Here is a 26,139-nt window from a genome sequence, read left to right as displayed (position 1 = left end):
TACTGCATAGAATTTGGGAGGACATAAAAATGAAAAATACTCTCTGCTTTTCTCAACTTTCTGGGACAATATGAAATGATTCATAAACAGGCACAGCTAGATGGTGGTGGCTGGGCTGTGAGGTTAGAGGAAGATGGGCAAGATTGGGTGGGGCTGAATCGGGGTGAAGGGCCCCAGGCTACCCTCCTGCGCACCTGCCTGCAGGTGCGCCTTCTCAGCCTCTGGATGCTGAGTGCCCAGGGTGTAAGGAGCTCTGGCACTAGTTGTGCAGAGACGGGTTAATCCACTCCTCCCGGCGAGGCCCTGTGTTGACTTGCAGGGTGAAGGTTTACTTTAATTATTGAGATCTTTCCTTAAAAAAAATCAAAAAAAAAAAATCAGAGGATGAACCAAGAATGGCATTTTAAAGTGACTGCTGCTGGTTACTTTTCATCCCTTTTAAGAACATGTTCAAGCCACTTTGGTTGTTTGCTTGATGGAAACGTGTGTGCGTGTTTAGTGGGCTCCGGGACTCTGGAACCAGACTGCCTGTGTTCATGTTCGGACTCTGCCACTGATTGGCTCTGTGACCTTGCCCACGCTTCCTAGTTGTTCTGGGTCTGGTGTCCTCATCTGGAATATGGTGATGATGATAGCCCGTTTCATAGGGTTATTGTGAGGATTACAGGAGTTAAGAAATAAGGCATTTAGAACAGGTACGGCAATTGGAAAGCACTTAGGTGGGTATTAATATTTTATGATTCTATGGCTGGAGAGCTACTGCTTGGGTTGGTAGGAGGTCAGGTAGGGCCAATGTATTGCCTCGGGGTTTCCCCGGAGGAGCAAGACGGTGGGGAAATGGTCACTGTGGACATTCCTTCCACTGCTGTTTGTTATGCCACCTTAGCGGAGTTCAAAACACAGGAGAGGAAGGAACAGAGCCCTTTCCCCAGGAAGCGGAGAGTGAAGAGAAAGGCTGTGGTATTTCACAGTGAGATAGATCCCCAGCTTGGTTCAGACACTTGAGAGATGGAGAGGCTTGAGGGGGTAGGAAGGGCCTGGGAAACAATAGGATGCACAGTTCTCGGGTGATGGCACTGCTCTCTACCAGCAGGGAGAACAGCAGAAACCAGCGATGAGAGGGCCAGGAGGATGCGCCCCTTGTCACTGGAAGCCAGGACAGCAGACAGACACATCCCGAGTACCAAGGGAAAGGCACATCAGTCATTTGATATTGTTCTCAAGACTTTATTGGCATTCTGACAGTACAGTGCTTTATAATCCTTGCACCAGGCTTTGCCTCTTTCCAATATCCAACAAATGAGTCTCAGACACTAGTTTATTTGTTCTTATGAAAACCTAATATTATGGCTCAGGACAATAATGTTATGTATTCATAATACTCTTCATCAATGGTGATCAAACACTCAGTACTCATTTTGATAAGAGTATTTAGTACATAAATAGGAAAACAATTATGGATGTTATGCTCTGTTTTTATAACACGATTATTCACACATGCTCCACTTCCTACATACATATTGCTGGCATTATTGCATTATGTTTTTAGTTTACTAGAATGGTTATTTAAAAAAATAGACTCCACGCTTGCTTATAGCACTGAATATTCAGCAGGAGTACTTTTCTTCTGAAATGGCAGAGGTTTAATGACTCATTGAAGTACATAAAAACACACAGTCTAAACAACATGCTTTTTGACTTAAAATGTTTTCTCATTGAGCAATAATTTGCATTTTGATTAACAACCTTAACTTTAAATGGGACATGTGTAACTTCCATGACCTTGTAACTGTGCCTATTTTACTATAAATAGTTGAATAGTAACTAGATTGCCATTAGAAATTTTCTTTAGATCTTGGGAGTTTTTATTACCAATATTAAACTATGACAATGCTAGGCAATTTGCAATCTCAACAGAAGCAAGTTCAAAGACCATTTTTCACCGTGCTGTGTGTGTGGTATGCATAGAAGTGGCCAAAACGGAAACCTCTGAAATACGCCACACCATTTGTGAGGTTCTCTTGGTTTCGGTGGGTTCCACAGTGAAAAGTCATGAATCAATTTTTAATACGAACATTGCTATGCAAATGTTTGTTGCCTCTGCATATTTTAACTTTATAAAAAGGCAAACTGAAAATAATGGAACAGAAATTGTTTTGTATCACATACTGTAATTTCTTGGCAGTATCAACCAACATTAATGCATTAATTCTGCTGAATCTTATCATAATGACCTGACATGAGTAGCTTGCCTGGTGAACTTCCGCAGAAATAAGAAGAAATCAATTCTTTATATCCTTCAGAGGCAATATAGAGCTTTAAGCTCTTCTTAGCTCAACCAAAATGTCAACTAGACAAGTTGTTAAGAAATCAAGTAATTTATTTTAGATAGAAGAGAATTAAAATGCAGGTTTGCTATTCATGTTTTTCTAGTTATGCTAAAGTGACGTTCTTGGAATGACACTTTCAGCATGTCACTTTTGGAAGTGGAATTTTTTATGGTCATACAGGGACTCATTAAAAGATTAAAAAATGATTTTGTTTAAAAAAGCAAAGGAAAAAACAGATAACAAAATACTTTTCCCCATTAACTTCTGCCTCCTGCTGTTTTATTTTGCTTCTTGTTGTATTTACATATGTATTTCATATCTGTTTGATATATTAAAAGGTTTTCTACTTTTAATGATATTTTCATATTTCTTCTACCTGGTGTCCTGCTACGTATTACCTCAGACTCACTTAAATTTATTTAAATCCAAACTCATTATTTTCTACCCCAAATCACCTTCTCTAGAGCCCTCTTTGATGTTTTTAATGCCAGTAAGCAGAAAAGAAGTCTTATTTCCACCAACTGAAGACAACTGTAAAATATATGCAGTGAAGACAAGATTATATTTTGAAACCCAGCAGTCACTGTTGGGCCCTGAGCCTGAAATCAGACCTCCTTGTTAGAAAGGAGAGTATCAAGCGTGAGAGAGGTGTTAGAGATGGACTGGCAATACTGAGATCTGGTAAACCCAGAAGCTGTAAGAGAGCAGACAGGGCACAAACTCAATATGTGAGTCAAAGTTGTTTTAAAGGCTTATTTCTGTGCTGCCCATAGTCAACTTGCTCCCTTCTCCATTGTCTATGACCCTTAAAGCACTACCTGGGCTTCAAGACCAATTCTTATGTTTCCTTTAGTTCTTCAGGCTGGTAGTTCTCAATTGGGCCAGCTTTGTCCCCCAGGGGACATTTGCAGTGTCAGGAGACATTCTGGCTGTCACAACTGGGAATAGATGGTGCTACTGGCATCTAGTGGTAGAGGCCAGGGATGCTGCTGCTGAGCATCCCACAGTGCATGGGACAGTCCAGGACAATCAATATGGCCAACCTACAGTGTAGTCATGCCGATATCGAAAAACCCTGCTGTAGGGGAATGTAATTTCTTCCTACGTTTCTCTTCTTTGTCATGACCTATTTAGGTGTATATTTAATTTCTTTTATTCAGAGTATAAACTCCTTGAGGGAAGGAAGCAAAGATATTTCTCCTCAGTATTAAACACTCAAAAAAAAAAAAAAAAAGAGGAGCATGCATTTATAGAACTTATAGGAAAAAGCTACTTGGTAGTAGTGTAATGAACCTCATCAAATTCATGGGATACTATATGTCTAAGTTTTGTTCAGTTATAGGATCTCAAGCTTGGAAAAGACCTTACATGTAATCTAGCCCTACTGCTCTTTTTCACCAAGGGACTTTTTTTTGATTTCCTAAATACTGAATTGAAAGTCAATTGCAATCATCCTTAGGTGCCAGACTGTGAAATTGGTATTTTCTCATTTAGACGCTATCAGAGTATATTTTGGCCCTCTGTGTATAGATATATACTGTATGTATGAATTCATTAAGAATATTAATTGCAGAAAAAATCACTAAATGATTTCTTCAGTTCCTTTCAACCCTGAGAATCAGTTATTTACATTGCTAGCTTTACTAACACATTTACTTACTATGTAAGGCAAAAAGAGAATGCCAGATGTGATTTTTTTTGCATAAATATTTGGTTTATTAATTTCCCATTAGCCCAAAGGTATTTAGAATTTCTATATCTAATAAATTCCTACCCATTAATTACTTAGTGCCAAAGACTCCTTTGACTTTTATATAATGACTAATACATTCTAATTGCAACTACTCTGTTGAACTCTTGTAGAACCTTCCCCATAGTATTATTAGTATTAGAATATATAAATATAGATATTCTTTTCAATTAGATCACAAAGAACTTAAGGGCAAAGTGGTTATATCTTTAAAAACATTCTACCATGTACCTAACAATGAAGAGCAGACAATTTCTAATTGTGCAATGACTGGAACTGGAGTTCTCAGATACTTTAAAATTAAAAGAGAACACTTTTTTCATATATAAAATCTCATAGATATCTTTTAAGTAGCCTCAGTAGAGAAATATCAAGCTTGGTGGACATTTTAATTAATGATATTGAAAGATAAGATTCAAGAACATTATATAAGACAAAAACATATGATGAGAGAATTGTAAATGGGTACATTTTAACTAAAAGGTACTGATATTAAGCAAAAATCACACTGTTACCAGTAAAAACAATAGGGAAAATATTACCATGACTGGCAAATTTGGAAGGAACTTTTATTACCAACAGTTGAATTAACACATTGTTTATAAATTATGACTAAAGATTAATTTTACTGTTTTTGAAATATAATTACCTTCTACTCACATATAGAAAAAGTGAATTCTAGACCTGGTTTTACACTAATTGCCTGTGTAACTCTGGACAAATCACTTAACCCTACTGGAACTACTTTTTCATTTTAGAAATTCATGAGAGTTGGACAGTTTGTTTCTAAGATTGCTTCCAACTTTAACCTTAAATTTTTCTGAAGATTTATAGTTAAAACTTGTTTTATGTATATTATCTCATTTTATCGTCTCAATAGTTTTGTAAGGAAGGCCTAGAAATCATTATTGTTTTCCTTCTATTAATGAAAAAATAGGCTCAGGCAGTTAAGTAATTTATCCAAGACGGGTATGTAGCAGTCCAGTACTGTTTCCAAGGTAATTATCAAAACTCTTTCTCTGAAAGTCAGTATACAATTAATCTTAAAAATGTATTATTTTTCCCTATTTCTAAACAAAGCTTCAGAAAGTAGGCTTTCAATGATAAATGTAAGCTTTATAATTTTAAAATGGTCTCAACAATTACAACTCATGGTTTGAGTCAAGGATCGCCAATAAGGTTCAACACACACATCAACACCTATTGATTGGGAGTAGCTGCCTGATGTGCTGTGCTGAGAATTTTGAGGCCAAGTTCAGGCTCAGTAGGAAAGTGTGCCATGTTGGATTAACCATGTTTACCTTGAATGATGGTGAGGGGAGAGGTGGCAGAATTACTTAAGGGGGAAAGAGCTTTTTAAAGAAATAACTTTAGAACTCAGTAATGTTTTACAAAGAGTCTGATATTGACTTGCGTTATATCAAGTTTTGCAACTTGTATTGTTAAAAAAGTGTAATGAACTCTTGTCATGAATGTTTTCATAAATGATGACCTTTTTAAGTTAAAAGAGTGTCCTTCTTAAAGTCCTTAATATGAGCATTTTCATTTGTAACCCTAAACTGTGAAAAAAAGTTATTTCTAGTTAGCATTTTAATAAGCAGTTTTGCAGCTTGATCTGAAAACTTGAGGGCATTAAATATATTTTATATGTACACTTATATATGTATATAGATACATACATTGACAGGTTCATTATACAGATATTTATTATATTAACATCATAATATAATAAATATATATTATGAGTAGTAAAAAGCAATGGTGTCTACATTACTCAATGTAAACATATGTTACAGCTCTAAGAAAGGTTGAAGATATTGTCAATCAGTGGCTGCCATTTTTTGACTGGCTGCTGTTTATTAACTGCCTACTGGGTGCTATTCATCTATTCCCCATGTTAGGTGCTTTGCATTCTCTTTTTTCCCACCTTAAGCTTCACAAAAGCTTTTTTTCTGAGTTAAGCAAGATTATTTTAAGCAATGAACAACTACACTTTAGGGAAATTTAGTAATTGTACGGGATGATATGGCTAAGAATGTTGTAGAGCCAGAATACAGACCAAGTTCTATCAGGATCCAAAGTCCATGTTCTTACTAAAACCAGGTCATGATGAAATTTGAGGACACGGGTGTTTCCCAGTGACGGTCTATGTTCTATACATACGTGATGACCACTTCTGGGTTTTAGTGTCACTGACTTTAAATGTTCAGCTTCAGGAAGGAAAGGGCGGCATGCCAAACCAGAGGATTATCATTTTCCAGTGTTTGCCAATGTGCTGCCAATGAGTTGTTTGTCGGCAGAGTATAGTGTTTTGTCTAACAGGCACTCTCTGGATTGAGAATTTACTTTTTAACTGAGACAAAAACTTCCCCAAAGAAGTTTTATTGCTGAGGAAATATGTGTATCGTGCTTTTATGCTAACCACGAACCGAAGTTTGGTTCAGAAGAGGAAAGGGCCGCGGACTTTGGCAATGATATGTTATCAATAGGGACCTGTACAGTGATCATAGATGTGATTGGGACTGTCATTTTCTGTTTTCCAGATTCCTTGGAGTTACTCAGTTTTCGCCGACACACGCCAGAAAAGCATTTCCTTGTTTTGACGAGCCCATCTACAAGGCAACCTTTAAAATCAGCATCAGGCATCAAGCAACCTACTTATCGTTATCCAATATGCCAGTGGAAACTTCCGTGTTTGAGGAAGATGGATGGGTGACGGATCACTTTTCACAGACCCCGCTCATGTCCACGTATTACTTAGCCTGGGCTATTTGCAACTTCACGTACAGAGAAACTATCACCAAGAGTGGAGTTGTAGTAAGTATTTTCAACTGAATGATGCTTTTGGATTATGTACACTCTGTAATCTGATTTCTGGATTAACAATGGATTAATCATTCCTGTCCTCCTCACATTTATATAGCTGAATTCTTTCCTTAACCCTTGGGAGGAAAATTATCTTCTCCGCTTCAAAAAGTCAGAGAGGAATGTCTCTTCTATACCCAGCTCTCTTATTCCTTCACCCCAAACCCCAACCCCATTATTCCTATTCCTCTTCATCTCCTGGGTATCTCTGGAATAGCTGTTGTTTGTTTGGGAAACATTTATGTGATTGGGAAAGCTGCTTCTTTTTATTGTGAAACATTTCAGATATACAGAAAATGTGGAGAATAACATAATACACTCTATATACCTACTAGTCAGCTCTATAGAATCTAAATATTTTACCATCTTTGCTTCATTCTAATTAATTTTTGAAGAAGTAAACCATATTGGATAGAGCTCTCTATTGAAGCTCTCTGTGCACCCTGCCTGATCTCATGTCTTGCCTTCTTCCTTAGAGAGAATCACTCTACTGAATTGGCATCTTGCCATTTCCATGTATATTATTATGTAATTATTAAGTATGTATCTATCCATTTACAATACACATCATGCTTTAAAATTTCATATAAGTGGTTTTAATTATAGATAGCATTCTGCAACTTATTTTCATTTCATTTTACTTTTTGCTTAAAATTATGTTTTTGTGGTTTATCTGCTAGAATGGTTGAATGAATACATCAAAATTTGTCATCTTCCTATAGATGGACGTTTTTATTTTTCTGATTTTCAATGATTAACAGCAATTCTCAGTGAACACTTTGTACATATAAGTTCTGCCAGTGTGCTAGAATTTCTGTACAGTGAAGAGTTTCTTTCAGCCCATAACACCCAAATGTATAAAAATATGTTCTTAGGGAAGGGTAGTAATAGGAAGCCTAGAGAATTATTGTTTGCATTAAATTTATAATAAGATTCAACTGGACTCTGTATGACAGCTACTGTTTGTGACACCATAGTGTTCTAGGCACTGTTTCCATCCTACTGCATTTAATTAGTGAGGCCAGGTCAGCCATGCCAAGTTAGCAACTTCCTCCTTATTTCAATGGCTTACACAATAAATATACATTTATTTTAATTTTCATGTCAATCCTAAAGCAAGGTATTATGATCCCATTTTTCCGAATGAGTAAATTGAGGCTTAAAGAGATTAAGTACTTTCCCAGGGTTGGTTACAAAGTAAGCAAGTGGTAGAGCCGCTGTTGGTCTGATTTCAAATTTTAGCCTTTTCCGCCATGTGCCCTAGGGGCTCTGTTTCACTACTTCACTTGTGTGTCTATAACCGAATTCGGGTAATGATTCCCCCCATCTAGTGGCCATCAGACTCAGTGTTGCTCGAACATAACAAAATAAGTGAGTAGAAATCTATATTCTTATTCTGTAGGAAGTTCATAGCTCTATAATAACCTAAATTTTGAAATATTGGTTTGGCTAAATAAATGTTTCTCATTGTTACTTTCAATTTAAAGAACTGTGGAGCTTATTTTAAAATATAAAATCTGCCTGCATACAAAATTCATGCCATTATTGAAGATTCTATATATAAATTCAACTACATAATCATTAAAATAATGTCCTAAATGCTGGCTACAGAGGGCTGGATGACATTTTACTCTTTGGGACTTATACTCATTTGGTAAGTTGAATTCCTCTGAGGTTTGTAATGTCTGAATATTTCAAGGCTGTACACATTGGACCAAACACAGGAAAGGAACACCAAGACATCTCATTTCCTTTTACGTCTTCGGAAGATGATGATTGACTTGCCTTGGGTCAGCTAGCAGCATAGGGTACAATGGAAATGTTTTTTTTCCAAGTATGTTTTCTTAAAAGTGTTCTCAGCCCTTCACAGTTCTGCTTGCTGTTAAGTGACCCATGTTTAAGGGACCCAGACACACTCTAATTATTTAGACGTGACTCTGTATTAGAGTTAAGAATCTAAGTAACTGGTAAACATTTTAAAAGTCCTCCTTAATCATTTTTATGAAGGAAAGATAAAACATGCTACTAGAGAACATTGAAAGGTCAAATGAAAGAAAATTTTGGATTGTATAATCTACACACACTAAGAAGTGTAGAAAGGAAAGCAAAATTGCCATTGGGAGCCCTTATTTATCAACTGTGGAAATATGTTTTAAAGCTTGGATCTCTTTTTCTGTCACCCTTTGGAAATCCAATCTATTTTCTTTCCACTGCTTTTCCTCGTTATTACTGGGAGCCCATGGGAATGACATTACTCAACTCTTAGCAGCTAGAAGAAGTAGAAGTTTAGTTCTAAAATCTTGGAAGTGGGAAGGTTATGTGAAGTCCAAGAGGTCATTTTGGATCAGAAGCTGAGGCAGTTTCCTTCAGGATATGGGAGAGCAACTTGAGTGGCATCTTAATACATAGCTTAATTGTAGCAGTGCCTCAAGTGTGCATATTTGAAGCATCATCATTATTTGCTTATCAAGTTATCTATACTCTGCAAGGCACGATCCCGAGTAATTAGAAAGATAAAAAACAGTCTAAGATCCCTCTAGTACAGAGATTGCAAATGCAGTTTTCAGATTGAATCTAAGCCTGCAGATGTATTTTGTTTACCCATCCCTAACATGGATTAACATTTTTATCATTAATTGACAACATTTAGAAATTGGGAGATTGCACATAAAATTATTTATTTATGGCTTCTCTTGAAAAAATGGGAAGATCACTAGGCCCACATTACTGTGTGGCAATATTTGTTCATTCATTTATTTCTTCAAAAGATATTTATTGACTGAGTGTCAGGTATTGTTCTGGGCTCTGCTGATATAGCAGTGAACACAGGAGACAGGGTTTCTACTCTCAAGAAACTTACATCCTAATGAGGAGACAGTGACAATAAACAAATAAATGTATCATATGTCAGGTGGTGATATATGCATGCAGAAGGTGAGTGTGCCTGACCCATTTACATGGGGCATTTGCTTCTCAGTGTAACTTAATCAAGAACATTTTTGTTCTTTTGGCATCTAGTCCACTTCACTATTGTATATTACCTGCTTTCATTCTGTAGACATTTGCATTTCTAACCTTAGTCTAAGGACATAATTCAAAAGGGTAGCCAAGGAACGTGCATTGGAAATGCAATGAATTTACCAATTGTGAATTAGTGTTACTAGCATTCAATAATTATCAAATTAAAGCTATAGAAAATAAGTTAAAGGCAGTTTTGAAGATGGAGAACTTGCTAAGGGTTAGGTCTAGGTATGTGCGTCCTGGAGGAGACAGGGTTGAGCATGGCCCTGAATGATGATTTGGTCTTAGAGAAGATGAATGTAGGCATATAATCCTCAGCAGGGGAAGTATTAATAAGAAAAGACAAAGGGATAGGTATATCTTTGGGAGATAGTGTAGCTTTATGGATATAAACATGGATTGATTTTAGAATGAGATAGGTTTGCTTTCGAATTTTTGCTTTGCTTTTCTATGACCTTGGTTAATTACTTAACCTCTCTTTATCCTGGTTTTCTTCTTTGAAAACTAGAAGTATGAATTCTTCTTTTATAATATTGTTCCAGTTACTATTATGGCATAATGAACTCCAGAATTTGTGGCATAAAACAACCTTTTAATATGCTGAAAGTTTCAGTGGGCCAGGAATTTGGAAGGGCACAGTGGCACACTGTCTCTTCTCACTGATGTCAGGGGCCTCAGCTGGGGAGACTTGATGAGTAGGGGTGACTTGACAGCAGGAGTCCAGAATCCCCTGGACCATCTTCATTGTGTCTGGTTGTTCTGCCAGTCTGCTGTGATGGCAGCTCAGGCTGCTGGTCAGAGCATTTGTATGTGGCCTTCACACATATCCTGGGCTTGCTCAAAGCATGGTGGCCTCAGAGTGGTTGGACTTCTTACATGGTGAAGTAGCTCCAAAGGCGAATGTCTCAAAAGAACTAGGTAGAAGCTATATGACCCTTTTTGACTTATCTTCAGAAGCCACACAGCATCACTTTTGCTGCTTTTTAATGGGTACAAGGAAGTCACTAAGGATGATTCTGATTTGATTGAAGAGAGCATAGACCCAATCTCTTGATGGGGAGTGTCAAAGAATTTGTGGACTTGTTTGAAAATCAATACAGTCTGCTCTCTGGTCACAAATTATTTACATTCATTCCACATAAAATGCACTCGCTAATAAGTTTGGTTCATTATACCATCAGACTCAAGTTTGAGTGCAGGATCTCACCACCTAGTTTAGGTCTGGGTGCAGATGAGACTACTTGGGTTTGGTTTCTTGGGCATGGTTTCTCTCTTCCTGAGGACCTATTAACTAATTAGATAAATGATCTATCTCCACTCCTCATCCCCAAGAGACAGTGGTAAGATGAGAATATGACTATTGCAATAAACCTTTTCATTAAAGAGTAGAGAACAATGAGAAGACACAGCAGTTGCTGGCCTGTAGCAATTTTGAAATCCAACTGGGCACATGTTGCACATGTTGACAACTCCTTAATTATGGCTCATTGCTGTTCTTTCTGGAGTGTGGCCCCACCCTTTGGGCTCTTAAGTTTTGTCTTTTAAGGCATCTTTTCTCTTCCAATTAAAAAGAAGTTTGTATTTACAATTGAAAAGCTTTCTGAGCTTACTTTCTACTAGGAAAAAGTTCAGGGTCCAAAGGCTTTATTTTTCTTTTGTATTGGCTCTGTTGCTTTAAGTCCAAGCATGTATGTAATTTTATATAATTTATAATTATATAAAAATGTTGGCTTTTATACATCAAGTTATATCCATTCCATTAGACAAAACTATACCCATAGGTCTCTTTAAGATGAGCCTTGAGGCCTTTGCCCTTAGCATTCATAGATGCTTTATTGTTTAATAGGAAGGGTTTCTAGGTACATGCTTAAGATCCTAAGAAAACCTTTTGTCTTTTTCAAAAGGCCTGTGAGGCATCACTTTTAGAGTGTCTGAAGTCTTCATTTCTAAAGTCACATTCTTAGTTGCATCTTTAGACCATGTTTTCCTGATGTGTATTTTTTCCCCTGGGGCTGTTTCTTACTTTGAAAATCTTTTCTTATCTGGAGAGGCAGGGTTGAAGACAGAGTTTAAATTTCAAACTCAGCAAGTCCTAATTTTTTTCTAAATTTGGCTTAGAAACTAGACAGTTAATTCTTAAGCTCTTCTCTCCTTTTTTTTGCAATTTTTATGGCCAATGAGAAGAAGCCAGGTGGTACTTTCAGTGTTATGCCTGGAAATATCCTTATTTAGAAAATATAGTTCAGTAGTTATTAGTTCTCATTTTCCATGATACCACAGGGAACACTGTTGCCAAACTTTCTTCCAGTATGTCACAAAATTCCCCTTTCATTTAGTTTCTAGTCACCTTAGTATTCTTCAAGCCCTAATCCACAGCTTCCTCAAGCTTTTGCCCCAAAGCCAATGATTCCGCATGTTTGAGGCTTAGTTATGTCACTCCCCCACTTCCAGGTGCTAAAATAGGCTCTAATAATGGTATTGCTGAATAAGAAATCACTCTAAATCTTAGCAATAAAAAGTAACAATTTTAATGCTTATGGATTCTGTGGGTCAGGAGTACAAACAGTAAAGAGAAGGGAATGACCCATCTCTTTCTACAATGACACAGCAGTAGAGACTCGATATGTGAGCATGATTTGACAGCTGGGAGCCAGAATTATCTGGGGCTTCTTTACTAAGTGTCTACTTGGTGTTAACTGTTATCTGAGCCCTTAGTTCTCTCATTTGGAGCATCTATGAGTGGGCTTTCCATGTGGCGTGAGCTTCCTTGCAGCATGGTAGCCTAATGTTGTCAGACTTGTTACTGGTCTCTAAAGGTGAATGTACTAAGAGATTTACACTACCGGTTCATCTTATCTAATAAAAGAGAAACATGCAAATTGACTGTGCTTCTGCTACACTCACCAGCCACGCCCACCAGCCATGCCCACCAGCCAATCAGAGTGACTATATGCAAATTAACACAACCAAGATGGCGGCCGGCAGCCACAGAGCTGGAGCAAGCAGGAGGCTTGGTTGCCCCGGTGATGGAGGAAGCCAAGCTTCCCGCCTGCTCTGGCTGGCTGTTGCCTCCACTCAAGGCAACAAAGTTTTAATTATAGAAGCTAAATAAATCCCAGATACCTGCTTCCAGCCAGCCTCCACTGGGAGCTTGGGTGGCTGGGAGCTGTGGCCAGCCTGCAAACAGCCATCAGCCCCTCACTCAGAATGGACACACACCCTTGGGGTGAGGGTCCCTGCTGGGGGGCTTGGCCAGCCTACAAACAGCCCTAAGCCCCTCACCCAGGCTGGTCAGGCACCCCAGTGGGGACCGCTGCCCTGAAGGGGCTGTGGCCAGCCTGCAAACAGCCATCAGCCCCTCACCCAGGCTGGCCACACCCTCATGGGGTGAGGGTCCCCCACTGGGGGGCTTGGCAAGCCTGCAAACAGCCATCAGCCCCTCACCCAGACTGGCCAGGTACCCCACCAGGACCCCTCCACCCTGATGGGGGGGTGGCTAGCCTGAAAACAGCCATCAGCCCCTAACCAAGGCTGGCCAGGCACCCCACTGGGGACCCCCACCCTGAAGGGGCTGTGGCCATCCTTCAAAGAGCCATCAGCCCGTCACCCAGACTGGCCAGGCACCCCAGCAGGACTCCCACCCTGATCTGGGACACTCTTCAGGGGAAACCAGCCGGCCCCCTACCCATGCACCAGGCCTCTATTCTATATAGTAAAAGGGTACTATGCAAACTGACCATAACAGCAGAAAGACTGGGAATGACTGGTCACTATGACACACACTGACCACCAGGGGGCAGACGCTCAATGCAGGAGCTGCCCTCTGGTGGTCAGTGCACTCCCACATGGGGGAGCTCTGCTCAGCCACAAGCCAGGCTGATGGCTGCCAGTACAGTGGTGGTGGTGGGAGCCTCTCCCACCTCCTCAGCAGCGCTAAAGATGTCCGACTGCAGCTTAGGCCTGCTCCTCGCTGGCAAGTGGACATCCCCAGAGGGCTCCCAGGCTGCCAGAGGGATGTCTGACTGCCAGCTTAGGCCCAATCCCCCAGGGAGCAGGCCTAAGCTAGCAGATGGTCATCCCCCGAGGGGGACCCAGACTGCGAGAGGGCACAGGCTGGGCTGAGGGACCCCCCCTGAGTGCACAAATTTTTGTGCACTGGGCCTCTAGTCCTATCTAATAAAGACCAACATGGTGATTAACCATACCTCCGCTACGCTTCCCATTGGCTAATCAGGGCGATATGCAGATTAACTGCCAACCAAGATAGTGGCCCGCAGCCAGGCAGCTGAAGCGAACATGAGGCTTGGTTGCTCCAGTGATGGAGGAAGCCAAGGTTCCCCGCCTGCGCGGCCAGGCTCTGAGCTGCACTCTAAGAAACAATGTTGCAATTATAGAAGCTAAACAAACCCAGAAACCTGCTTTCAACCAGCCGGCCTCGGAGCTGAAGCCGCAACTAAGTTTCAATTACAGAAGGTAAATAAATCCCAGAATAAAAAAATAAAGTAAAAAGGAGAGACTGGGAGCTTCAATTGGAGGCTTGGCCCACCTGAAAACAGCCCTGAGCCCCTCATCAGGACTGGCAAGGCATCCCAGTGGGGACCCCCACCCTGAAGGGGGTGCGGGAAGCCTGAAAACAGCCATCAGCCCCTCATCCAGGCTGGACAGACATCCTTCAGGGCAAACCAGCCGGCCCCCATCCATGCACCAGGCCTCTATCCTATATAGTAAAAGGGTAATATGCAAACTGACCCTAACAGCAGAAAGACTGGGAATGACTGGTCACTATGACACACACTGACCACCAGGGGGTAGACGCTCAATGCAGGAGCTGCCCTCTGGTGATCAGGGCGCTCTCACATGGGAGGAGCTCTGCTCAGCCACAAGCCAGGCTGATGGCTGCCAGCACAGCGGTGGTGGTGGGAGCCTCTCCTGCCTCCTCAGCAGCACTAAAGATGTCCGACTGCAGCTTAGGCCTGCTCCCCGCTGGCATGTGGACATCCCCCGAGGGCTGCTGGGCTGCCAGCAGGATGTCTGATTGCCATCTTAGGCCCAATCCCCCCGGGAGCAGTCCTCAGCCAGGAGGTGGACATTCCCTGAGGGGTCCCAGACTGCGAGAGGGCACAGGCCGGGCTGAGGGACCCTCCCCTTCCCACCGAGTGCACAAATTTTTGTGCACCGGGCTTCTAGTCTATATAATAAAAGCCTAGTTGACAGTTACGGTGGAACTACCAGAACAACTGGTCGCTATGATGCACACTGACCACCAGAGGGCAGACGCTCAACATAGGAGCTGCCCCCTGGTGGTCAGTGAGTTCCCACAGGGGGAGAGCCACTTAGCCAGAAGTCGGGCTCACGGCTGGTGAGCAAAGCGGCCGTGGCGGGAGCCTCTCCCACCTCAGTGGCAGTGCTAAGGAGCAGCAAGCTGTGCGGTTAGGAGTAATGAGCCGACGGGTAATAAGGAGGGAAGGGTCCCGGACTGCGAGAGGGTGCAGGTGGGGCTGAAGGACCCCCTTCCCCAGTGCTAGAATTTCGTGCACCAGACCTCTAGTTCCATTATAAAAGGTTACATAGATTGTATTAGTCACCATCATTTGTCTCTCTCTCTCTCTTTCCCTCTCTCTCTCTTTCTCTTAGCAAGGCAGATACTATGTTATCCTTTCTGACCTAGCCTAAGAAGTGAAACAGTGTCACTTTGGGGTCATTCTATTAGTTGTAAACTTAGGTTGGCCCAGATTCTAGCAGAGAGGGCATAGACCCATTTTTAATGGGAATAGTGTCAAAGAATTTGAAGACTCATTTGAAAAGCACCACAGTTTTTATAAGTATTATAGGAAATTATGTTTATAAAATCCTAAACATAGTGCCTGACATTGTACTGACTCTAATGATGACAATTAATTTAATGAGATTCCGAAGTCATAGGAGGGAGTAGTGATATTTAACTTTGAGAGGTAGATGGGAGCAAGATTGTTAAAGAGCTTGATGCCTGGCTAAACTTTAAAATTTTCTTCAGTTAACAATAAGAGCCATTGAAGTTTTAAAGCTGGAGACATGACACATGTAATTTCTATAATCTGCCTGAGAAAAGCATTCACAATGTGTAGACATGAGGAGACTAGAAGCAGAGGGTCCATTTAACTAGGAAACTCTGAACTAGAGTGGTTATAATTTAAATGATTGGCATAGTATAGATATGAAAGGCATTTTAAAGGAAGAATTGGTAGTACTTGGTGAGAGACAAAAGATAGGAAAAAGTAAATGCAGGGAAGCAAAAGAGTCAAGAATGACTTTAAGGGTTAAGTTAATAACAGCTCTGTAGTTTCCATCCTTCATATTCACTGTGTATTCTAAATTGGCTCTCACAACCAAGGAGGGTTTTCATTTGCCTTGGCCAGTCTCATGGATTAACTTACACTGTTGTAACTGGTTATATAGAACTTCTTAGTCAGCATTCTTTATATTAGCAAGTTACAAAATCTCAATTTGAGCGTATGCAAAAAGGAAAATTGATTATATAGATATTGGGATATCTCAAAGAATCTCAGGTCAGAGATGGACCTGGGGCTTAGAGCACGGTGAGAAATTTGGGAATCCTATTTCAGGTCCTTGTCAGTGCTTCTGCTTGGCTTTCCTCTCTCACGAGGGACAGGCTTCCTCTGCTGTTGGTTCACCTGGTGGATTATTGCTTCCAAAAGTTTCCAAGCTTTCCATATTACAGTGAAGCCACCAAGAGGGAAAGGAACGTTTATAAATTCCCAAACATATAAGGAGCATCTTGGTTGCCCTTGCTTGAATCACATGAACATCTTTGGTCACTGTGACTAGAGAGTACACATGTGGAGTCACATAACAGGAACATGGCATCTTCTGCTTTACCCCATAGATGGGAGTATGTAGCAAAACAAGGAGTTTCTAGAGAAGGAATGCTGGGCAAAAACCTACTATCAGTGCCCCAGATGTATTTTTAGCTGACTACCATGGGAAGAATACATTAAGTTTACCATGGTGGTATATACATATATACCCAGGAGTGTACACACACACACATACATGTGATGAATATTTCTGATGCTCAGGGTTCTAGTGATAATACTGTGTATATACATTTAAAACATGCATGTTTGTTAAAGTGTGTATCCTACTGAAAATGAAATTTAGGTCTCACTTTAACAAGAGAAGTAGAGAACTGTGGGTTAATGTACTCTGAGCATATATTCTAGTTTATAAATACCCATGTTAATAATAGGAGTCCTTTTGTCACTAGACATTCTGGTTAAATTGCAGTACAAATATAACAATGGCCCATTGAGAAAAAAATTGTAACAAAAGAGTTGGATTACTAAGCTATTAGGAATATAAGTAGAGGGTCCCTGACTACGCCAAGAAGAGTTAGTCATCCTCCTCCTCTCTACTCTTAGAATACTGTGTGCACTCATCCTTCATACTCATTATCTTGCTGTTTATAGTCCTTCCTTGCTGTCCTTGTTGCTCATCTAGACTGTGCACACTTTGAATGCAGGCAAAGTGTCTTACTCATCTTTGTAAGATTAGAAGCTTCTATTGTATGTAGAAAATGGTAGGTACTCAGTGAAAGTCCATTGAACATCCAAATTAGTGAATTCTCTTCAGAGAAGTCACAATGTCGGTGGCTTCCAAAACGTTTGGTTAGGTTAATATATAAGGCATGAAAATTAATGAGAAGTACTTTTGACCAATATTGAACTAAAATTAATAAATGTTGTAATACAGATATTACCACTTTAAGGCATTCTGGTGGAAGATATAGGTGAAAAGAGAAAAAAAGGGAACATACATATGTAATACTTTCAACAATAAAAAATTTTTTTTAAAAAAGGAACATTGAGTACTGAGTTTTACTGCCAAACAGGGAACTGAATTCAGGGCAGAGTGCAAGCTCTGGAGAATCTAGCATAGGGGAGGAGAAATGGGAATTTTATTTTATTTTTTATTTTTAAATATATATATATATATATATATATAATTGATTTTAGAGAGGAAAGGATAGGGAGAGAGAGATAGAAACATCAATGATGAGAGAGAATCATTGATTGGCTGCCTCCTGCACACCTCCTACTGACCATCGAGCCCGCAACCCGGGCATGTGCACTTGACTGGAATCGAACCTGGGACCCTTCAGTCGGCAGGCCAATGCTCTATCCACTGAGCAAAACCGGCTAGGGCGAGAAATGGGAATTTTAAAGCAAAGTTTCTGTGTTGTTAATGAGCTGGTGATAGCTGGTTTGTCAGCTAGGTGGGCCTCAGCCAGTTGGGTGGTCTGCTGTCATGTGTGTGACAGTTTTGGGATTATAGCACCTGGCTCACTTCTGCTGCATGAGAGATATGCCTGAGCCAAGCTTGGATCACCCAGTCAGGTCTTGTCAGCAGGCAATGTGGGCAGGTCAGGAATTGCTTGGAGTCAAGAAGTTTGAGAAGTTAAAAAGAAAAATAATATGACTGATGAACCTCCTTAAATTTCATTAGTGTGGTAGAACAGAGCTGATTGGTTCTGTGAAGGAGAGTGTAGTGAAGAAATGGATACAGTGATTTTAGACTCTGTTTTTAAGAGTGCTAGAAAGAATAATAAAATACAATGTGCAGAGACTACTGTAAGTGATTTTTATATTGTAGGAGAGCCAAATCTATAAGAAGAGAACCAGAAAGTTTCCAGACAGTAGCCAAGGGCTATCTGATGTTTAATGGCTGGTCCTTGTTGGGGACCTTTCCATTTAGACCTTTATGCAAGTTTTAAGAACCTTGGAAAAGGAATAAAGAAAGCAGATATGGTGGGAGGAGGATAAACTTGGGAAACTGATAAGAAACCCATGGTCAGCAGTCAAGAGGGTAAGACATCTAGAGTGACAAATTTTGTTGAAATCATAACCCATGGTATCCAAAGAGGCAGAGAGGAAAGTGAACTGAACCCTCAATGGAAATGATATTCATGAACAATGGATTGGGATGGTTGAAGAATAGAAGTCACCATGAGAATAAAAAGTAGGACTGGAGGGTTGAAATGAGTGAGGTGGAAAGAAAGTCTGTGAGAGGAGGGTTTCAGATTTCAGAGTGAGTTGGAGGAATTTTGAACCTGTTACTGCAAAGTTGGATAGACTAAGGGGTTTGAAGATAGAATCATGGATTGAGCAAATATAAGGTAACTGTGAGCCCATATTAGAACGAACTTCAAAAATGCTTTAAGGGACACCTTATTAATATTGGTAAGAAAGCTGTAAGCCAGGTTTCAGACTCTTAAAGCGTGAGCAGCACCTGGAGTCCTAGATGGGGAAGAGGATTAGTGAAAGCCATGAACTTCCAAAGAGGAGAGTATTTCTCATGGAAGTGGAGGAATGGTACTGTTAAAGCAGTGATGGGAGATCTAGGAAAGTTATCATCTTTCTCTCTGGCTCTGAGTGTGGATGAGAGAGGATCTAAATAAGGATTAGAATGTGGACAGAAGAGGTGGGCATCGGGTTTGTGTAAGGGATAAGAGCTGTTGATAATAAAGATTAGTTACACAGCAGGTGGAATGGCTGTCTGGAGGGACATGTTAACAGTAGAAGATGAAAGACTGAGTAGGCAAAATTTAGTTAATGGAGGAGCTTATAGACCTATCCAGGCCCAATGTTTCCATTGGGATGTTGGTGTAAGGCCGTGTGCCTCAGCAAATCTCCATTCCCTGTTGCCAGGCCGGGGTTGATGGTGGATTCATGATGAATGATAATGGATTTTGTTATATAATCCACAATTTATCAACTGCCCTGAGGTTTAAGAGTCTACATATAGAAAGAGGCTAATAGAAGCTAAGGGAAAAACTAAAAGTAAGAAACAAACCTACAACACAGAATAGTTCAGTCAGTGTAGAGTATTCATGATTGTAGAATGTTTATACTTGATAATGTGTGTAATGGATTGTATGGTGCCAAGCCAGGTTCTTTTCTCTCTTGGTAGGTGTGGAGATGATTCTGGCTGTGATCTTTCCCTCAGCCTTCCTGCTGGGATTTCGGGTGGTAACAGTAGAGGCCACCAGTCTAGCTGTCTCTTTGATATGGTCCTGGCATATCTAGAGTAAAGTAATAGCATAATAATGTGATAATCTAGAAGGGTTTGCTTTCCCCCTTTTTTGCTGTTTCCTTTCTTTCTGACTTTAGATTTATTATTATAGTTATTATTTTCTCTTTCTTCTTCTTTTTCCTTCTAGTTCTCTAGGATTTTTTACTTTAAATAACTGTTTTACCAAACCTTTATAATCCAAAGAAGGTAGAGTTTTGTGTGATATTGAGGAAGGAAGTGATAAAAGACAAGTTTTGGATATATAGGCTGGGGCCAGATCATGAAAGGATTTGTGTCATGTTAAGGACTTTGGAATTTATTCTGTAAGCAGACCGATCCCTTAAAGGATTTGAGCTTAGGAGGACTTCCAGTCATATCAGGAGCTTTCTGAAGAAGCATGGGGATAATATAAAATGTCTTATCACATTTGCCAAAAGACTCAGTACCTTTTCTCTATTATTTACCTGACCAGATCTGTTTTCCTGTTTGATAAAGGATGCCATGCTGGTGTAGCTCAACTTTCCTGAGGGCCAAGGAAGAGGCAGTAAGTGGATGTATGGCAAACAAGTGGAGTTGCTTCAATTGTGGATGACATGAAAAAAAACAACCAATCTTTTGCATCTAGTCTCAGACACAAAATGTGCATCAGTCCAGAGAAAAATCTGTGGGTAACGATGATGTAGAACAAATGATGAAACAAATTCTATTTTAATGGTTTGATGTTACTCAGATTCAAATGATTATTCTAGGATTTGATGGCGGATTTCAGAAAGACTAATGAGGAGCTTTGGTTAAGGTATATTAATATTTCTGGAGATGGAAATTACAGGAAAGAAAGAGAAAAATGCTTTGCTGAAGAATCAAATATTATTCTGGGAAATTCTTTGTATTTAGTTGGGTAAATAAAATTGAATATTCAGAGTGGAAGCAGACATCACAAGTACTAATAGTACTGTCTGTTCATAGCCACTGCCACCTACTAATGTTTCTTGACTTCCATTTCTTACCAGATGGCAGGAAAGAAATTCGCTGGGTTTGTGAGATGCTGTAGTTTTCTGATTAGGTTTAATTTGGGGAGGAACTGGAGAACACCTGAAACCAATGATTACCCATATATACTGTTCACATGGCACTGGAAATTATTTCTGCCATATTTCTTAAACAGATTTCTTCACAAATGTATATTGAGCAACTGTGTTCAATCATGAACAAATATTTGGAGGATTCTGGCATAATTAAGGAGAGCAAAGAGAGAACAGACTAGCCAGAATTCATAGGTTTACATAGATGTAGTACTTTGAGTGACAGGGAGAGGAAACATTCTAACTTTTCTAATGAACCTTTAATAGAAATGAATAGATAGCAAGTGTTTGCTCTGAGATGAGCACCCTCTAAACACTATACATAAACACACATGTAAGGTATAGATTTTGTTTCCAAGAGGTTCAGGAGTTAGTTGTTGAGACATGATAAACACACTACCATACACTGATGGCACAAACACTATTTTGTAAAGGAAAGGTAAACTCAGTGTTATGATAGATGTCAAAGAACAGAAAAAGAGATCAATGAGGGCATAGGTAATTATTGAAAAGATCTGGATGGTGAAGGATGGGTGAATTTGGGCAGGCGCAAGGCAGATTAGAGACCTTTCTTTGTGCAGTGAAGAGAGTGTCCAAGGAAGGGATGAATGTGAAGTTGACTTCAGAGGAAGAAGGTTAGTATCAGTTATTTTGATGAAAATATCTGAAAGCAACTCAGGAAAACTTAAGCAATGAGAATATCAATAGTAGGATCCTGGAGAACTCACAGAAATGAAGAATTAAACAATTATTTTTTGGGGAAGGATAGCCTTGAGGAGCTAGACAGCAGATACCAATAACAATCTTTTGGAGGCATTGTCATCAGATTATTTTAGCTGTAGTCCTCAAAATTCTGGGAGAGAGAAAGAGAGAGAGAGAGAACAAGTTGTTTTGTCTGCATAGAGTTCCACCTCCAGGGATGATTAGATGCTGGGGTTTCTTTATTGGCACACCTGTCAAGGGCAGATGGAATCTGGGGAGGGGTAGTGTTTCAAAGACAAGCAGCATGACTTTATCAAAAAAGGGAGCATTATACCTTGTAAGCAAAAACATCAGATAAAAACAGATCTAATTTATTGAGTACTTACTAGCATTGTTCTAAGGATCATTTCATTTAATACTTCATTTGCTAGTAATGGTTTGAGGCAAGAACTGTTATCCCCATTTTCAAGATGAGGAAAATGAGGCACTGAGAGAGTGAGTCCCTAACTTACCCATGATTATGTGTCCCACCCGTGGCACAGCCAGCATTCAGACCCAGGCAGTTGAGCTCCAAAGCTTGTACTCAACTAGCTTGAATCCCAAGGAAGATGCAAGGTGGAGTTGTAGGAAGTGAAATGAAATAGGTAGAGCGAGGTAAAAAAGACCAGATTAGATTGGAAATGGAAAGAAATAAGGATTCCCAAAGGATGAGGGAATGGCATGATAAAAGTGAGGCTTTAGAAATATTAACCTTGAAAAGAGTGCTAAACAATTTGGAGGGGAGAAGGCCTAGAATATGAAAGCCCACCAGGTCATAATCAAGCCTGGATAATGTAGGTTTAGACCTGGTAAAGACAGATACACTCACTGACTGTCTACATGTCTTATTCACATGACAATGAAATAATTTTACATGTAACTCCATGAAATGCTGTGGTCAAGTACTGAGTTAAGATTCTAAAGTGTATTAGTATACCTTATCCTAGCACAGGAACATAACTGTTCTAAGCAGCTTTCATGTTCTCTATGAAGCCTTGCCCCAGCCAGATTTTTTTCCTTCTTTGTAATTCTCCTTGGGTCATTGTCTTAATAAGTTCTCCTTGAGCCATTGTCTTAATAAGTTCTCCTTGGGTCATTGTCTTAATAAGTTCTTATTCCTATTTTCTGTACATCTTTTCTTACTTTTAGATTGCAAAAGCAGTGAGGACATGAATTTTTCCCATTGAAAAACACACTCATATAATACATTACTGGTATTATATCAGACATACATATAATGTATAAGTATAGTCATATATAATGTACATGTATGATATATAATTTCTGTGAGTTCCCCAGTATGTCTTCAACTATATTATTACTCCCTGGTATCTTGCACAATTCCTTGCCAATAGCAGTCACTCAGTAATTATTCGAAGCAAGGATGATATAGGAAGCATTTGAAGGAAAAATCAATAGGGCTTAACGAGTGCTTTGTCCGGGTGACAAAGGAATACAAATGAATCAAAGACAACTTGCTAGGTTGCTTGACTGAGAGGATAGTACATTAGTACAGTGCCCTTCTGGCCATTTTTCTCTCTGCTTTCTTTCTCCTCTCCTCTCACTTCCTCTGTAAAGTTCTAGGTTCAGGTGGAGGATTGGCCTTTGTGGAAGGTAGTTTGCAAAGGCCAAGCAGGATAGATTAGAGGGGAAGACAGGAAGCACTGCTATTTCATTTTGTCACCCCAGCATAAGGCCATTGTGAAGTGTTGCCTAAACTTGTAGTGTTTGTTTTTTCTGTGGTTACCAACATTGTGCAAGTGATTTATCACCTCATTATTAGCGAAAAGTGAGGTGGGTATAAGGCATGTTTCTCTATGGATCTGTCATATGTGGGAATATGGAATCTTTCCAAGTTTATAGGAGACTTGCTCCCAGAGAAAAACCAGGGAGAGAAAGGTATTTAAAGACATGGAGGTTACACCAGTAACACAAAGTTGTCTGTGTCTGTTATCTATGTCCCCACATAACTAGAGAAAATTTGACTGGATGGTGGGCACACAGTGCAATGTACAAATCTTGTAACATGGAAACCCATACCTGAAACCAATATGATCATATTAATCAATGTGACCCTAATACATTTAATAAAAAATGTTAGTGTCCTATTAGTTACCAGGCTATGATTAAAGATGGGGTGAAGAAAAAGGACATAAAAATTAAAAGATGAAAAAGCATCTATTGGAGCATCAAAAATCATTCATCAAATTATTTTAATATTTTGTTTTAAAATAGCCCTATATTATTAATAATTTATTATGTGTCAGATGTTATTCTAAGAGCTTTACACGAATTATCTTATTTTATCTTTATAAGGATATATTAGGAAGTTTCCTATCACAATAATTTTTTTATTCTAACAGATGAGGAAACAGGTTTAGACAGATGACATAACGTGCTCCTCATAACACAGTATTAAATGTCAGCTGGGACTCAAGCTCACGTGGTCTGACACAGAGTCCGTGCTCCTCTCTATTATCTTACAGTTGTTAAGGTTGAATGTCTACAGGGCACACACAGGGGTGTGCGCAAGCATGGTCTCTTTTTGCGAAGTTTGTTTGTTTTCTAGCTTGCTCTGAGATGCTTCTCAGAGACTGTGTATTTTGGGCAGATCTGTAGGGGAAGGGCCCCTTTCACACCTTTCAGAAAATTTTCTCAACTTTGACACTGTTGATTTTTGGTTAGGTAACTTATTGCTCTGGGGGTCTGTCCTGTGCATTGCAGGATATTTCACACCTTCTCTGGACTCTACCTTCTGGATGCCAGTAGCACCTCAGTCATACTGACTGGAAATGTCTCCTGACATTGTCAAATGTGCCCTTATAAATTCACCCCTGATTGAGAGCCTCTGATCTACGAGGATGACTTGGTGGTTGATGACTCTATGAAAGATATGGAGGTGACTCCATTTGGATGTGTGCGGCCACCCTGGAGCATGTATTTAAGAGGTGACCAAGACTCATTTAACTCACTGATATTTACTTATTTCTGCAGATAAACGTGCATACAAATTCAATTAGAATAAATGTAGATTACATCATTAGTTACTTTGAGGTTCTGGATGGAAAATTGAACAACTGAGAGACAAAGGTTTTCATAAGTAAAGGCAAGAAGTAATTGTGTAGAGAGAACAAATGAGAAGGAAGTTTTTATACTACGTTTTATGATCAGGCATTATTTGTGGCTATTTTAAGGATAGTCTGAGTGCTTTTCAGTTAGCAGAGTTTCCAATGTACTGTTTGATGTTTTTACTGTTCATATTTATTCTGCATGTATGAGACTTGGTGGTCTTATAGCAACTGCTTTTAAACTGCATGTGCATATCAGAATAATCTGCGACTGTGTTTCAGATTCACATTTATGGGCCCTATTCCAGACTTGCTGAATCTGAACCTTCAGTCATGGGGCCTCTGCTTTGAGAATACATTAAAATGCTCTGATGTACACTTCCGAATGAGAAGCATGGACTACAACTTTCCTTCCCATGTTTCTGTACCTGCAATGATCTTCTGTGACTCTCCTCCCTCTTTTTAAGGGCATATCCAGGAAGTCACATGTGAAGCATTTTTAAAAGAAATTCCCATTGGCTGTAACTTTCTCACATGTTATACCAAGGTGCAAAGTATGTTGACAAATGTAGTCTTTATTGCATAAGGCCAATTTAAGTTAAAAAATGAAGGACTCTAACACTAACGAACGAGAGGATTATGAACTGCGTCCAGCATGGCCAGTGGTGATCCTGAGGAGGGGCGGTGAAGGATTAAAGAAAACAGACAAGAGAATATAGTTGGGGCCAGGTGGATCACTGCGCCTGGATGAGGACAGAGCGACCCTGCCTGTAAGCCGAGTATTTTATAGTCAGATCACACAAAGCAAAACAAGGTAGTGGTCAAGATGTTTACAATGTTCTTGCAAATTTCAAATCTACTTAATTACATGCACCTGAGAACTCTATCAAGCTTTCTTTTGGCAGCACTTGCTGTACCTCCTGCAGCCCGCATCCCTCAGCTATCTAGGACTATAGGGTCGGACTATAAGGTCAAGCTTACAACCATAGCCTTTGGCTATAACTGTGCTGGGAGGGCTTTGCCTTCCAAGCTGGGACTTGTATGTGGCTTTGCCACAATAGGACCATGCCCTCTCATCAGTCCAAGGCTTGAACCTGTCCAAATGCTGTAGCTGCTCTCCACAGGATTGGACATTGGTAGACAATTAGCACTCCCTGCTATAGATTGTTGTTATTGAAACACAAGAACAACATTGAACATTTATTAAACACTTA

General features: G+C 39.9%; 1 protein-coding gene across 1 annotated transcript in view; it reads left to right on the top strand.

The window, feature by feature from the left end:
* Window positions 1-26,139, top strand: part of TRHDE (thyrotropin releasing hormone degrading enzyme) — a 378,007-nt gene that overhangs the window by 6,189 nt on the left and 345,679 nt on the right. Inside the window, exon 2 of the mRNA XM_081083285.1 lies at window positions 6,624-6,897. Within this exon, the coding sequence (XP_080939411.1) occupies window positions 6,624-6,897 (274 nt within the window). The remainder of the gene's footprint in view (window positions 1-6,623; window positions 6,898-26,139) is intronic.

The sequence above is a fragment of the Myotis nattereri genome (assembly GCF_964212035.1).
Source record: "Myotis nattereri genome assembly, chromosome: 2".
NCBI lineage: Eukaryota > Metazoa > Chordata > Mammalia > Chiroptera > Vespertilionidae > Myotis > Myotis nattereri.
The sequence above is the reverse complement of the archived record's forward strand: the minus strand, read 5'-3'. Positions and strand labels throughout refer to the sequence as shown.